Here is a 13229-nt window from a genome sequence, read left to right on the forward strand (position 1 = left end):
AAACATCAGTAACCACATAAAATGTAGGCATCCATTGGTAGAATCACATAATGAAAATAAACATCTAAATATGTGCATACCCGTATTTTCTGGCGTATAAGACGACTGGGCATATAAGACGACCCCCTATTTTTCCTGTTAAAATATAGGGTTTGGGCTATATTCGCCAGCTTATAAAATGACCCCGGCGTATAAGACGACCCCTGACTTTTGAAAAGATTTTCAAGGGTTAAAAAGTTGTCTTATACGCCAGAAAATGCGGTAAGTTAAAGAAATTTCTGAGCATTCAAATATTAAAAACACCTACTTGAAACACATCGCCCAACTCTCACACATCTCAGCACCCACCATAACATAAGTGAGCACTTGCATGTCGTGAACCTCCATACGAGGAAATGCACAAGATGAATATGACAATATCATATTGTAAGTTCCATATTAGTTACATAACCTACACCCGTACTTGAAGAGTTGTTAAATATAAGTACAAACATGAGCACCCTCAGACTGTGAAGGCACACCTGAACATTTGCACACTGAGAACACACATCTGAGCTCTCGCATAGCCAGAGCTTAATTTTAGCTGGTGCTTGCCGGTGCTCAGCTCCTGCACTTAATTGTCAACACCAGCACTTATGATAGTCTGCCACAAGGTGGTTCTGTATGAAGTGCACAACAACAGTACTTTATTAAATCAATACACATTAAAAATGACTAATACCTGTAGTCTAAGCTATTATTATAGCTTTGAGAACATGAAATAGTCTGAATTGTCACACTTAGAGGAATGTGATGCTTGGTAGTTGTATTGGTACTGTCAATAGCAGGCCGGGCAGAGGCATTAGGTGGTGGTACAAGCTGCAGTGGCTCGACGAGGGCCCTAGCACTTATGTTCTTTTACAAATTAAGCACTGCATAGCGGAAACACACCTCTGTACACATGCTGTAAATACACCCACTGCAAGTGCACATCTGAATATTCATAGTTTGTGCAGCTACATATGTACACTTGCACACTGTGTACATTGTGTGTAAACAGACATAGAAAGATCACATGCTGTAGAGACACATCGGAACAGTCACAGACGGTATACCCAGGTCTGCACAGTACACTCAGACAATACAAACACACATCTGAACGTTTGAATGCTGCAACCATGTAGTTTTACAATACAATCACTCATATCGCTATATAGTGCACTGACTCCACTCACCTACTGTCAACACACATCTGCACATCTGTATACTGTAAAAGCGTATAGAAACTGTACGAGCAGGCTTTACTACTGTATACATACAGCTGTATAGTCCACTGAGGTTCTGTTAACACATGTTTGTATGTGTACAGAACGCTCGCGCTCTTTGAACAAGCAGCTGTACTATTGCATACTGTCAGGCAGATCTGAGCACCCACTTACTGTAAACAAGACTGCACAGTACACTACGTTCTGTAAGTGAACACCTGCGCCCTTGCATTCTGTAATATACATCTGTGCAGAACACTAACGCACATTCTTTAGAAAGATGAGTGTACACTTACCTCCTGTAAAGCCAAACCAAAGTTAGCAATAACCGCGAGGATTATAATGCACTTAAGAGTATATGGTATGGCTATATCTTAGAACAGCTATAAGGACACGGTTCCGAAAGCTGCAGACAGGCTCAGCTCATGCTAGAGCCTCATCTCACATAAAACCAAGCACTCTGCCTTCAGGATTGTTAAGGCCTGCCATAGGAGTGACTTATAGGTGCATATGTGTCTATATATAAGGTTAGATATAGGAATACTATACCTAAGCAAGGGGTGATTACACAACCTTGCCCCAGCTGAGTGATCAGCCAGTTGTGTCAATTTGGATGGCCGGCCAGGGGTGGCATAATTCATGCTGCAGCCCCTGGTAGGCCTTGGATGCACCTTTGCCCTGGGTACCTATGGTACACTATACAGGGCTCACAAGGTGACCCAACATCCAATTAGGTATGTACCTAAAGTACATGGAGTCCATTTTACAGTGAGAGCAGATAGTTGGCCTGGGATCCTGCTGATCAGTGCCCCAGGCTAAGTCGAAAACTAGCTAAACACCAGGCAAAAAGTTGGGGGTAACCATAGTCAGATACCCATCCTCCTACACACTTACCTACTGTAACAAACATATGAGCGCCCACTTACTGCAAACACGTCGCTATACAGTACATCTCCATTCCATAAATATACTTGTGCACACTTACATTCTGCAAAACACATATGTGAAGCACATTAACCCAAAATCATTAAAATATATAAGTGTACACTTGCCTACTGTAACATACATCTGAGCACACACTTACTGTAAACCCACAGCTGTACAGTACATCTCCAATCCATAAGTACACCTCTGCAAACTTATAAACACATTTTGTGCAATCTACTAACTCATAATCTTTAAAAACGTAAGTGTACTCTTACCTACTGCAACACACATCTGAGCACACACTGTAAACACACAGCTGTGCAGTACACCTCCATTATATAACTACACATCTGCATGCTTAGATTCTGTAATACACATCAGTGTTGTCCACTAACTCACAATCTTTAAAAAGAATAAGTATACACTTACCTACTGCAACATGCATCTAAGCACACATTTACTGTTAACACACAGCTCTGCAGTATGCCTCCATTCTAAAAGGACGCATATGCATACTTAAATGCTGTAATGCACATATGTTCAGTACACTTACCCATAATGTTAATAAAGATGTGAACCGTTACCTGCTGTAACATGCATTTGAGTACACACATATGATCGATTGCCCCTAAATTTACTTTTGTCCAAGTGGTATGGAACCTCTCCTTTGTGCAATTTTTGTAACTTGAGTACTCAGGATCGTATGCATGTCCTGTTGATCTGCCCTGCACTCCGCCCACTGCGGCTTAAATGGTTAAAACCAATATGTCTCCAACTGGGTATTTCTAATGTGAATATTTTTCTACAATTTCTATTCTGTCCTCCAAATGAAATGTTTTGCTTTCATATTTTCAATTTTTTTAAAGGTTTTTTTAGCTATTTATTAAGGTGTTTTGGAGAGATCTGACATTGCTTTCTCTTGTGTATTTGTCAATGGATGCAATTAGTATTATGTGTGTTGATTGTATTTTTCTTTTGGTGTGTGATTTGTATTGCGAATTTTATGTGGCCCTCGTTGAGAGCCAAAACATAATAAAATAAATTGAATTGAGTACACACATACTGTGAACACACAGTTGTGCAGTACATCTCCATTTTATGCCTAAACATCTGCATACTTACATGCGTAATGCACATCTGTGCAGCACACTAACTCGCAATTTCAAAATGATGAATGTAGTTACCCACTGTAACATACATCTAAGTATACCTCCATTCTATAAGTACACATTTTCATACTTTCATTATGTAATATACATCTGTACTGAAAACAAACTCACATTCTATACAAATATAAGTGTACATTTGCCTACTGTAACATACACTCGAGCATCACATTTGTGTAAACACACAGCTGTGCACTATACCTCCATTATATATGTACATATGTTGCATGCTTGCATTCTGTAATAAAGAAAAACCAAAGGTGATGATGGACGGAGCGTTGACAATACAAACACTCACCCCCAGTCAACTGATCTGGGTTTAATCCATCACCGTTCTTTAGCTCACTCCGCCACCCCAGTTCAGACATGGCCATATGCAAATCAGTCTGACCCTGTGCCTCATGGGAACAGTCCAGCCCGAACTGCCAAGCCATGTCTTCCTTGGACCGGAATCAAGCTTCTCAGGACCGGTTTCTGGCATTACAGCCGTCTTCAGCCGGGCTTGCTTGACTCCAGTGGCAAAGTGAGCAAGGGACTCACGTCTGAGCATACCCTGCCAACATGGGGCGAACAAAGAAAAACCAAAGGTGATGATGGACGGAGCGTTGACAATACAAACACTCACCCCCAGTCAACTGATCTGGGTTTAATCCATCACCGTTCTTTAGCTCACTCCGCCACCCCAGTTCAGACATGGCCATATGCAAATCAGTCTGACCCTGTGCCTCATGGGAACAGTCCAGCCCGAACTGCCAAGCCATGTCTTCCCTGGACCGGAATCAAGCTTCCCAGGACCGGTTTCTGGCATTACAGCGGTTTTCAGCCGGGCTTGCTTCACTCCAGTGGCAAAGTGAGCAAGGGACTCACATCTGAGCATACCCTGCCAACTTAGGGCGAACAAAGAAAAACCAAAGGTGATGATGGACGGAGCGTTGACAATACAAACCCTCACCCCCAGTCAACTGAGCTGGGTTTAATCCATCACCGTTCTTTAGCTCACTCCGCCACCCCAGTTCAGACATGGCCATAATGTACACATCAGTACAGAACACTAACTCAGATACTTTAAAAATATAAGTGTAGACTTGTCTACTGTAACATACACCTGCGCACCCACTTACTTTAAGCCAAGGTAACTGGAATTATGCGCCAATGGAGGCCCAAATTATGGGGCAGGGTTGACCAAATTATGCGGCAGAAAAGACAATTTATGCAGCATAATGCACCACAAGTGATGGTACGACATCATTATTTTGTCATTTTTACACTGTCTGAGCATAGGCTTCACCTTATTAGTACCGATGTAACACCCAATCTGAAGGGTACCAGACAACCTTTGTGTATGGCCTTCCGCTTTACGGTAAAACGCGATGTGGTGTTTTTAGTCACTTTTGACCTATTTGAGCTAGAAATTGCATTCTTTTTTGCCAAAATCTGCAGATTACGCAGCAGATGACTGATAGTGTGGCAAGAATGGCAAATCAATAAATATGCGGAAAATGCAGCAACATCCCAGTGGTCCTGCTGTAGGCACACGGCTGTTTACCGATCTGTTAAAGATTCTCAGCTACTGTTTCGTACAGATGCATACTACATAATCAAGAGGCGTGCAGTTCTATATGGAGGGGTACTGGACAGCCGTGTCCATGCTTGCATTCTGTAATTCACATCTGTACAGTGTACACTAATAACTGTAAAGCGCTCTGATACCCGCAAGAGTCGTGTTCGCGCTATATAAATCTCTAAAATAGTAAGAATAACTCACATCTTGCAGTCACACATCAGCGTCGGTTCCCTTATGTAGCCTACATCATAAAAACACATCTGCACCCTAGCGTTCTGCAACACACGTCAGTATAGTACACCCACATTCCGTGAAGTCGGCTGCACACTCGCCTACTGTAAAATATCTCGGAACACTCATATAATTAAGTCTGTGCAATGCAGTTCCATTCTATGGGTACGGCACATTAGCACAGTACACGAAAAAGACAACTGTACACTTGCCTGCTGCACCACACATCTGCACAATCGTGCTGTAAACAACCATTTGTGCAGTAGACTCGCATTCTGTGTGTTCTTGCGCGCTGGTATGCACATCTATATAATAGTCTCTCGTATTCTGTAGGCACGTCTTTGTATACTTGCCTGCTGCAATACGCATCTGAACGCCCACATCTGTAAGCATTCATCAGAGCACTGCATAAGGTTAGCACACATCAGAGCACTGCATAAGGTTAGCACACACCAAAGCACTGCATACGGTTAGCACACACCGGGGACGGTAATACGTGGAGGGTTCGGCGGGTTACTGCGGTTTTGTGTAATCACCGGTCAGTCCCCAGATATTACTCAATGCACAGGGGCTGGCAAAAAAAACTATGCATCGTTTTATTGGCGGGGCAGAACGAGGGTTAAAGCGCGCTAGTTGTCCCTCTCTCCCTCTCCATGTCTCCTTCCCCCCCGACCAGTCCCTATCATCCTTGCCCCCCCCACAATCTCCAAATCTCTCCCTTTTCTTCTTCTCCTTTCTTTGCTCGCTATCTTTCCATTCCTCCCGTGTCCTTCTCCCGCTCTCGCGCCGTTTCACCTCCATCTACAGTTTTCTCGCGCCCCCCTCCTCCTTCCTCTTCAGCGCTCTCCTCCTCCCTTCATCCCTCCTCCCGCCTCCACCCCTCTCGCCCCCACCGCCCGCTCTTCCCGGCTCAGCAGCGTTATCCCAGCCCTCTCCACTCTCAGGCTCTGCAGCCCGGGGATGGGGCACCTGCAGCGGGCGGGCGGCAGCGGGCATTAAGGAGCAGAGAGAGCCCGAACCCTCACAGCGCGGATTGCCGGGGTGCAGCCCCCTCCCCCCCCTGTCCCGGACATGCTGGGGGTCTGAGCGGAGCCCGGACACGCGCAGGGGGCCCATGCCAGGATGGGGCGGGCGGTGCGGATCTGCAGGTGCCCCCCGCACCCCTTGGTGCTGGCAGCCGCTCTCGCCCTCATCACCCTGCCGGCGAGCCGAGCGGAGACAGGTGGGTGAGCGATCCGGAGCAGGGGGTGGCATGGTGCCAGAAAAGGGAAATATGGCGGAGGTGGAGGGGGTCCCGGGGATGGCGGGGGTCCTCAAGTGTGGAGCATGGGGATGAAAAGAGGACCGGTGGTGTGGGGGGGGGGGGGTCAGGATAGTGCTGCAGACCACAGGGGCACAATGGCGGAAAGTGGGGGCAGAACCGGTGGGCAAACGGGTGCAGGTACCTGAGGGGAGGGGTCCGGGCCTAGCACGGGGGTGTGGGCAGGCCAGGTGGCGGCAGCAGCACTGTGCAGGTCTGGGCAGGAGGAGGGTACACCTTTCAGGTGGGTGCGGACCTGGGGGTCGAGGCAGGGCGATGACCTGGGTGCAGGGTGCTTTGAGGCGCACCCAGGGCACAGCAAGACGATTGTCACCGTGTGTAGACCCAATATGGCTCGCACAGGCAGGCAAGTACCACGCAGAGATGCAGATCGACGTGAGACATACCTGCACGGACCAGCACTGTCACATGCATGGCATATACTACTCAAGCCCCTATGCGCATGCACCAAGCATATGTATGCATTTATTTGATACAATACAATATACTTCGACCTCTCGCTACGGGTATGGCGCGCTATGTAAATGTATTCAGTTTCTGACTGGCCTATAGGGCAATTAGGCAGTGTCTGATGGGCTGGTCTGACAGGTCAGTGTGTGCGCCTGTTTTTTTTTTGCTGGCTGTTTGCCAGTTTGATGGTCTGGTGAGCCGGTTTTTACTATTCATTTCCCTGATATTGCCAAAAATATTGCCTGCAGCAAGCATAAACGCATGCACCTTGTAAAACACCAACATGCACCTTGTAAAACACCAACACAGCTGTTTACAAGTTCAAAACTAACCTGATTTGCAAAGGCGGGCCAAATTTTTTTTTAACTTATGTGATTCACTAAATGGGGACACTTTTAGTTTAACGCCCGGGGCCTATTTTCTGTCCCAGACCGACCCTAAATGCATTTATAGTACAATTCAGTACCCATGGATGTCATTTAGAGGTCGGAGCTGCGACCATTGGCTTGCTCACTGCAACCCCTGGCACTGCCTTTGTGACTGCGGGCCTCAGAGGTGGCAAAATCAGTGCCAAGAAGACAGGGGCGGCTTCGCCCTCCTTCTTTATAGCTCACTTTAATTACGCCTAACAGTGAATATAGGTATATTATTCATCATTAGTGAAATACAAATTGGGGCATCAGGTAAGTAAAATAAGTTTTTATATGTGTGATTTGTGTGTGTGCTTGTGGGTGAGTGTTTTTGTGCAAGAGAGGCAGTATTTATATGCAAGCTTATATATGTGTGTGTGAGTGAAAGTGGCAGTCAGTGATAGGGATAGCAGTAAGCAAGATTAAATGTCAATGAGTATGAGTGAGAATGATGGAGTGAGGGTGAGAACGAGTGCAAAAGACTCACAAATGATAGATGGAATTCAGAACAAACCAAAACATTCTTCCCCAGTCAATATATCTGGGTTAAAGCCATCGTTCTTTTGCTCACCATGCCACCCCAGTTTAGCCCGAGCCATATGCAAATCAGTCTTGACCCTGTTCCTCATGGGAACAGTCTAGTCCGAACTGCCAAGCCAGTTCCTTCCTGGACCGGAAACAAGCATCCTGGGACCGGTTTCAGGGTTTCACCTCACATTAGCCAGGCTAGCTTGAATCCAGTGGCACAGTGAGCCTGGGACACACGTCTGGGCATACCCGGTGCACTTAGGGCGAGAAACGTGAGTGCAAGTCAGTGAGAGTGAGTAGCTGTGAATGAATCAGTGTAAGAATGAGTGACAGTGTGTGAGGGTGTGTAAGATTGAGTGCAAGAGCGTGAGAATGAACCAGTGCACATGGTGAAAATGGTTGAGTAAGAGTAAGTAGGTGAGAAGTTGAGAAGTTGAGAATGAGTGTGAGTTAGTGAATGTAAATTTGCACTAGTGAGAATGTGATATGCTTGCCAGTCTGCTTTTGGCTCTTGCAAAATTGTGGTGTTGGCATACTGGGGGTAATTATTAACAGGCAATGACCTGGCATACTAGAGAAAATACTTTAAATATTGGACATCCCTGGCAAAAGGCTGGCACAGGCCTGCTGGAGATAATTTTTGGTATGTGACATCTATGGATGCGACCGCTGAGCCTGTTCCAGGCGAGGTCGCCCCCACACCGCTGCTCCTGCCCGCTACTTGCCAGCATCCTGCCTTGCTGGCTGCGCACTCCTGCTGCTGCCTTCCTTTGCCCTGCAGCTCGCCGCCTGTTTCCCCCGTGTCTCCCCTGTTGCCGCTCGCCTGTTGTCCTAACTTTTGCCTCCCCCTCTGCACTCTGGCGTTTGTTTAGCCTGTTTCTGTTGCCCTGTGTGCCTGACTTTTGTGTTCCCCTCTCCCCTCCTTTTGCCTTCTGTAACCCCCTGTGTGCCCCCTGCCCAGCCGCCGGACGACCCAGCCTCCGCTGAGCCGCCCCCGGTCCTCCCTTCCCGCCACTGCCCTCCGGCGTCTCCGCCCCCCTCCTGCCCATTGGCCGCCCCGCTCCCGCCACCCAGCTGACCCGCCCTCCCGGCTCCTCTCTTATGACGCCCCCAGAGCGACCGCGCAGCGGACGCGCGCAGCGGGAGCACCGATTGAGCGCCGAAGGTGTGCCAAAGGTAAGCCCGTCTGCGCCCGTCCGCGCCTGGACCGCGCCCAGTGCCAGAACCCCTGGCCCCCACAGACACCAGCCCACCCGCCGGACCTACGACGCCACCGAGCTCAACGCACTCAACGCCGGCCGGATCCCTGGATGCTACCGAGCCACCCCGAGGCGCACCCACGGACCTTTCTGCTGCCGCTCCTGCAAGTTCACCTGCATCCGGACCTGCACTACACCAGCACCGACCAAGACGAGCACCAGCAGCAGTCACCTGAAGTGCATCTTGCTCAACACCCGCTCCGTCCACAGACACGCCGTCGAACTCTGGAACCTGCTCGACACCTCAGCCCCTGACGTCGCCTTCCTCACGGAAACCTGGATGAACGCCTCCTCAGCGCCCAACATCGCCATCGCCATCCCGGACAGCTACAAGATCATCCGGAGGGACCGCGTCAACCAGACAGGAGGAGGCATCGCCATCATCCACAGGAACACCATCCGCATCACGACCAACACCGACGACACCCTCGCACCCGCCGAACACCTGCACTTCCAGATCCACACCAACCCCAAGACCACCCTCAGAGGCACCCTCATCTACAGACCCCCGGGACCACGCACACAATTCAGCGAAGACATCGCCGACTTCATCAGCCCGCACGCCCTCTCCTCCGCTGACTACATCCTCCTCGGGGACCTCAACTTCCACCTGGAGAACAACAACGACCGCAACTCCACCACCCTGCTGGACAACCTCGCAAAGCTCAGACTCAAGCAGCTGGTGACCACCCCCACCCACTACGCCGGACACACACTCAACCCCGTGTTCTCATCCAGCAAGGACATCACCTTCAGCCACGCCACCGGACTCCACTGGACGGACCACAGCTGCGTCCACTTCAGCTTCAGAAGGACCACGATCCACCACCACCAGCAACAGGTTGCACGCAGAAGCTGGAACAAGATCACAGCCGACCAGCTCGCGACTTCCCTGGGCAAGAACCCTCCCGCCGGCGCAACGAACCCCAGCCAGGCAGCCACCAACCTCACAAAGTGGATCAGCAACTGCGCAGACGACCTCGCCCCTCTGAGGACCCCACCTAGCAGACCCGGCAGCAAGAAAGCCCCATGGTTCACCGACGAACTCAAGAGCTCCAAGAGGAACTGCCGAGCCCTCGAGAAAGCCTGGCGCAGAGACCCAACACCGGACAACATGACTGCCCTCAAGCTCGCCACCCGAAAACACCACCAACTGATTCACGCCACCAAGAAAACCGCATTCAAGGAACGACTGGACAACCACGCACACAACAGCAAGGAACTCTTCAACATCGTCAAAGAGCTCTCCAACCCCAACGCCGGAAACAACGACATCACCCCTTCACAAGACCTCTGCAACTCCCTCGCCTTCTACATCTACAACAAGATCGCGGACATACACAACAGCTTCAGCACTCAACCGACGCACGCCACGACCGAACCACCACCCTCCACCACCGCCCTCCGCGCCTGGACCCCGATCAGCACCGAAGACACCGTCCGCACGATGAACTCCATCCACTCCTGATCTCCGACCGACCCCTGCCCTCACCACGTCTTCAACAAGGCCGACGCTGTCATCGCACCCCACCTGCGGGACATCATCAACACCTCCTTCGACACCGCTACCTTCCCGGAGAGCTGGAAGCACGCCGAACTCAGCGCTCTACTTAAGAAGCCATCAGCCGACCCCACCGACCTCAAGAACTACCGCCCCATCTCGCTGCTCCCGTTTCCTGCAAAAGTCATCGAGAAGACCGTCAAAAAGCAGCTGGCCGCCTTCCTCGAGACAAACGGATCCCTCGACCTCTCGCAGTCTGGATTCCGGGCCAACCACAGCACCGAGACTGCCCTGAACGCAGCCACCGATGACATCCGAGCCCTGCTCGACAACGGAGAAACAGCGGCCCTCATCCTCCTGGACCTCTCCGCGGCTTTCGACACTGTCTGCCACCGCACCCTAGTGCAGCGCCTCAACAACGTCGGAATCCAGGAGAAGGCACTGGAGTGGATCATCTCCTTCCTCGCCGGAAGGACACAGAGAGTCCGCCTCCCCCCGTTCAGCTCAGAAGCCACCGAAGTCATCTGCGGCGTCCCTCAAGGCTCCTCGCTCAGCCCAACCCTCTTCAACGTCTACATGAGCCCCCTCGCAGCCATCGCACGCCAACACAACCTCAACATCATCTCCTACGCCGACGACACCCAGCTGATCCTCTCCCTCACCAACGACCCCGCCGCCGCCAGAGCCAACCTACACGAAGGGATGACAGACGTAGCCAAGTGGATGATGAACAGCCGCCTGAAACTGAACTCGGACAAGACGGAAGTCCTCATCCTGGGATCCTCACCCTCCTCCTGGGACGACTCCTGGTGGCCCCCCGCCCTGGGCAGCGCTCCCAAACCAACAGACCACGCACGCAACCTGGGCTTCATCCTGGACTCCTCCCTCTCCATGACCAGACAAATAAACGCCGTCTCCTCGTCATGCTTCAACATCCTGTGCATGCTACGTAAGATCTTCCGGTGGATCCCCACCGAGACCAGGAAGACGGTCACCCAGGCCCTCGTCACCAGCCGTCTGGACTACGGCAACTCCCTCTACGCCGGTACCACCGCCAAACTCCAGAAGAGACTCCAGCGGATCCAGAACGCCTCAGCACGACTCATCCTGGACATCCCCCGTCGCAGCCACATCTCCGGACACCTGAGAGACCTGCACTGGCTCCCGGTCAACAAGAGAATCACCTTCCGTCTCCTCACCCACGCACACAAAGCCCTACACAACCAAGGCCCAGGATACCTCAACAGCCGCCTCAACTTCTACGCTCCCACATGCCAGCTTCGATCGACCGGCCACGCCCTGGCCACCGTCCCCCGCTTCCGAAGAGCCACCAGAGGGGGAAGGTCCTTCTCCTACCTGGCCGCCAAGACCTGGAACTCTCTCCCGACCCACCTCCGCCTGACCCAGGACCACCTCGCCTTCAGGAAGCAGCTCAAGACCTGGCTGTTCGAGCAGTAGTGGACCCCCCCCTCCCCTAGCGCCTTGAGACCCTCCGGGTGAGTAGTGCGCTATATAAATGCTTTGATTGATTGATTGATTGATTGATGCTCGTGCTGGCACACAGGAGAAGATTCTTGGTATGGTATGGTGAACTAACGTCCATGTCAGTACCACACATGAACACTTATATACATGAGTCACATAGACTACCATCGACAAGTACCACACTTACACACCCATATATGTCTACACAACACAGACGCCCATGTACACATGCAACATAAACTCCAAAATACCTGTCTCTCCTATATCGACTCATATGAACACTACACATTGACACTCATTGGTGTGCATGTGTGTATATACATGCTGGTGCCCTCATATTATAAATATCAGAGTGCTGCAGACATTATTCTTTACCTGTCGCATCTATGGGCATCCATATATGGTATCTATGGTATCAGCATTTACATAATGCTTAATAGCCCTGTCGAGGCACTCAAGCGCTCTGCACTTGGGTAGCAAGGTGGTTCATACACATCCATATGTCACTCCTGCTGTGGATACCGCTGTGCTGCACAATGGCACTCATGTATATTTACCACACACTGACACCCATATATACGTGTGGTACACATAGGCGCCATGTGCACGTGCATAAGTATTTGCGCATGAACTGCACACAAACACATCTATGTGTGTGTGTGCGCATAATATGTATATGCATAACAAAAAGATCCATTATGACATGGGATATATGTAGTGCACCTGTTTCCAATGTTTAGTATTACTATATAGACAAAACACTCGTATAATCAAATCACCATTTCTTTACACTAAATTGTTAACTAGGCTGGAAGAGACATATACGTTCATATATCATATATATATATATAGAGAGAGAGAGAGAGAAAGAGAGAGAGATGTATATATATATATATGTATAGAGAAATACATATATATATATATAAAAATATATACATATAGAGAGAGAGAAGAATACATACATACATGTCGTGTGAATTCATAAACACGCTTGCATCTGCAGTTGTGTAGGCACAGACAGCAAGGCAGTATATATGTATATATTATTATATATGTACATATAGAGAGAGAGAGCGAGAGAGAAGCATACATACATGCATGTGGTGTGAATTCATAAACACGCTCGCAGCTGCAGTTGTGTAG

The 13229-nt window shown here is 49.7% G+C and overlaps 1 protein-coding gene across 8 annotated transcripts in view; it reads left to right on the forward strand.

Moving 5' to 3' along the window:
• The first annotated feature begins 6085 nt into the window (after positions 1–6085).
• CSPG5 (chondroitin sulfate proteoglycan 5) overlaps positions 6086–13229 on the forward strand; it is a 254451-nt gene continuing 247307 nt past the window's right edge. For all 8 annotated transcript variants that reach the window (XM_078662536.1, XM_078662539.1, XM_078662538.1 and 5 more), the window contains exon 1: positions 6086–6354. In XM_078662536.1, coding sequence (XP_078518662.1) covers positions 6255–6354 — 100 coding nt within the window. In that variant the 5' untranslated portion in view covers positions 6086–6254. The remainder of the gene's footprint in view (positions 6355–13229) is intronic.

Source organism: Lissotriton helveticus, chromosome 10, assembly GCF_964261635.1.
Source record: "Lissotriton helveticus chromosome 10, aLisHel1.1, whole genome shotgun sequence".
Taxonomy (NCBI): domain Eukaryota; kingdom Metazoa; phylum Chordata; class Amphibia; order Caudata; family Salamandridae; genus Lissotriton; species Lissotriton helveticus.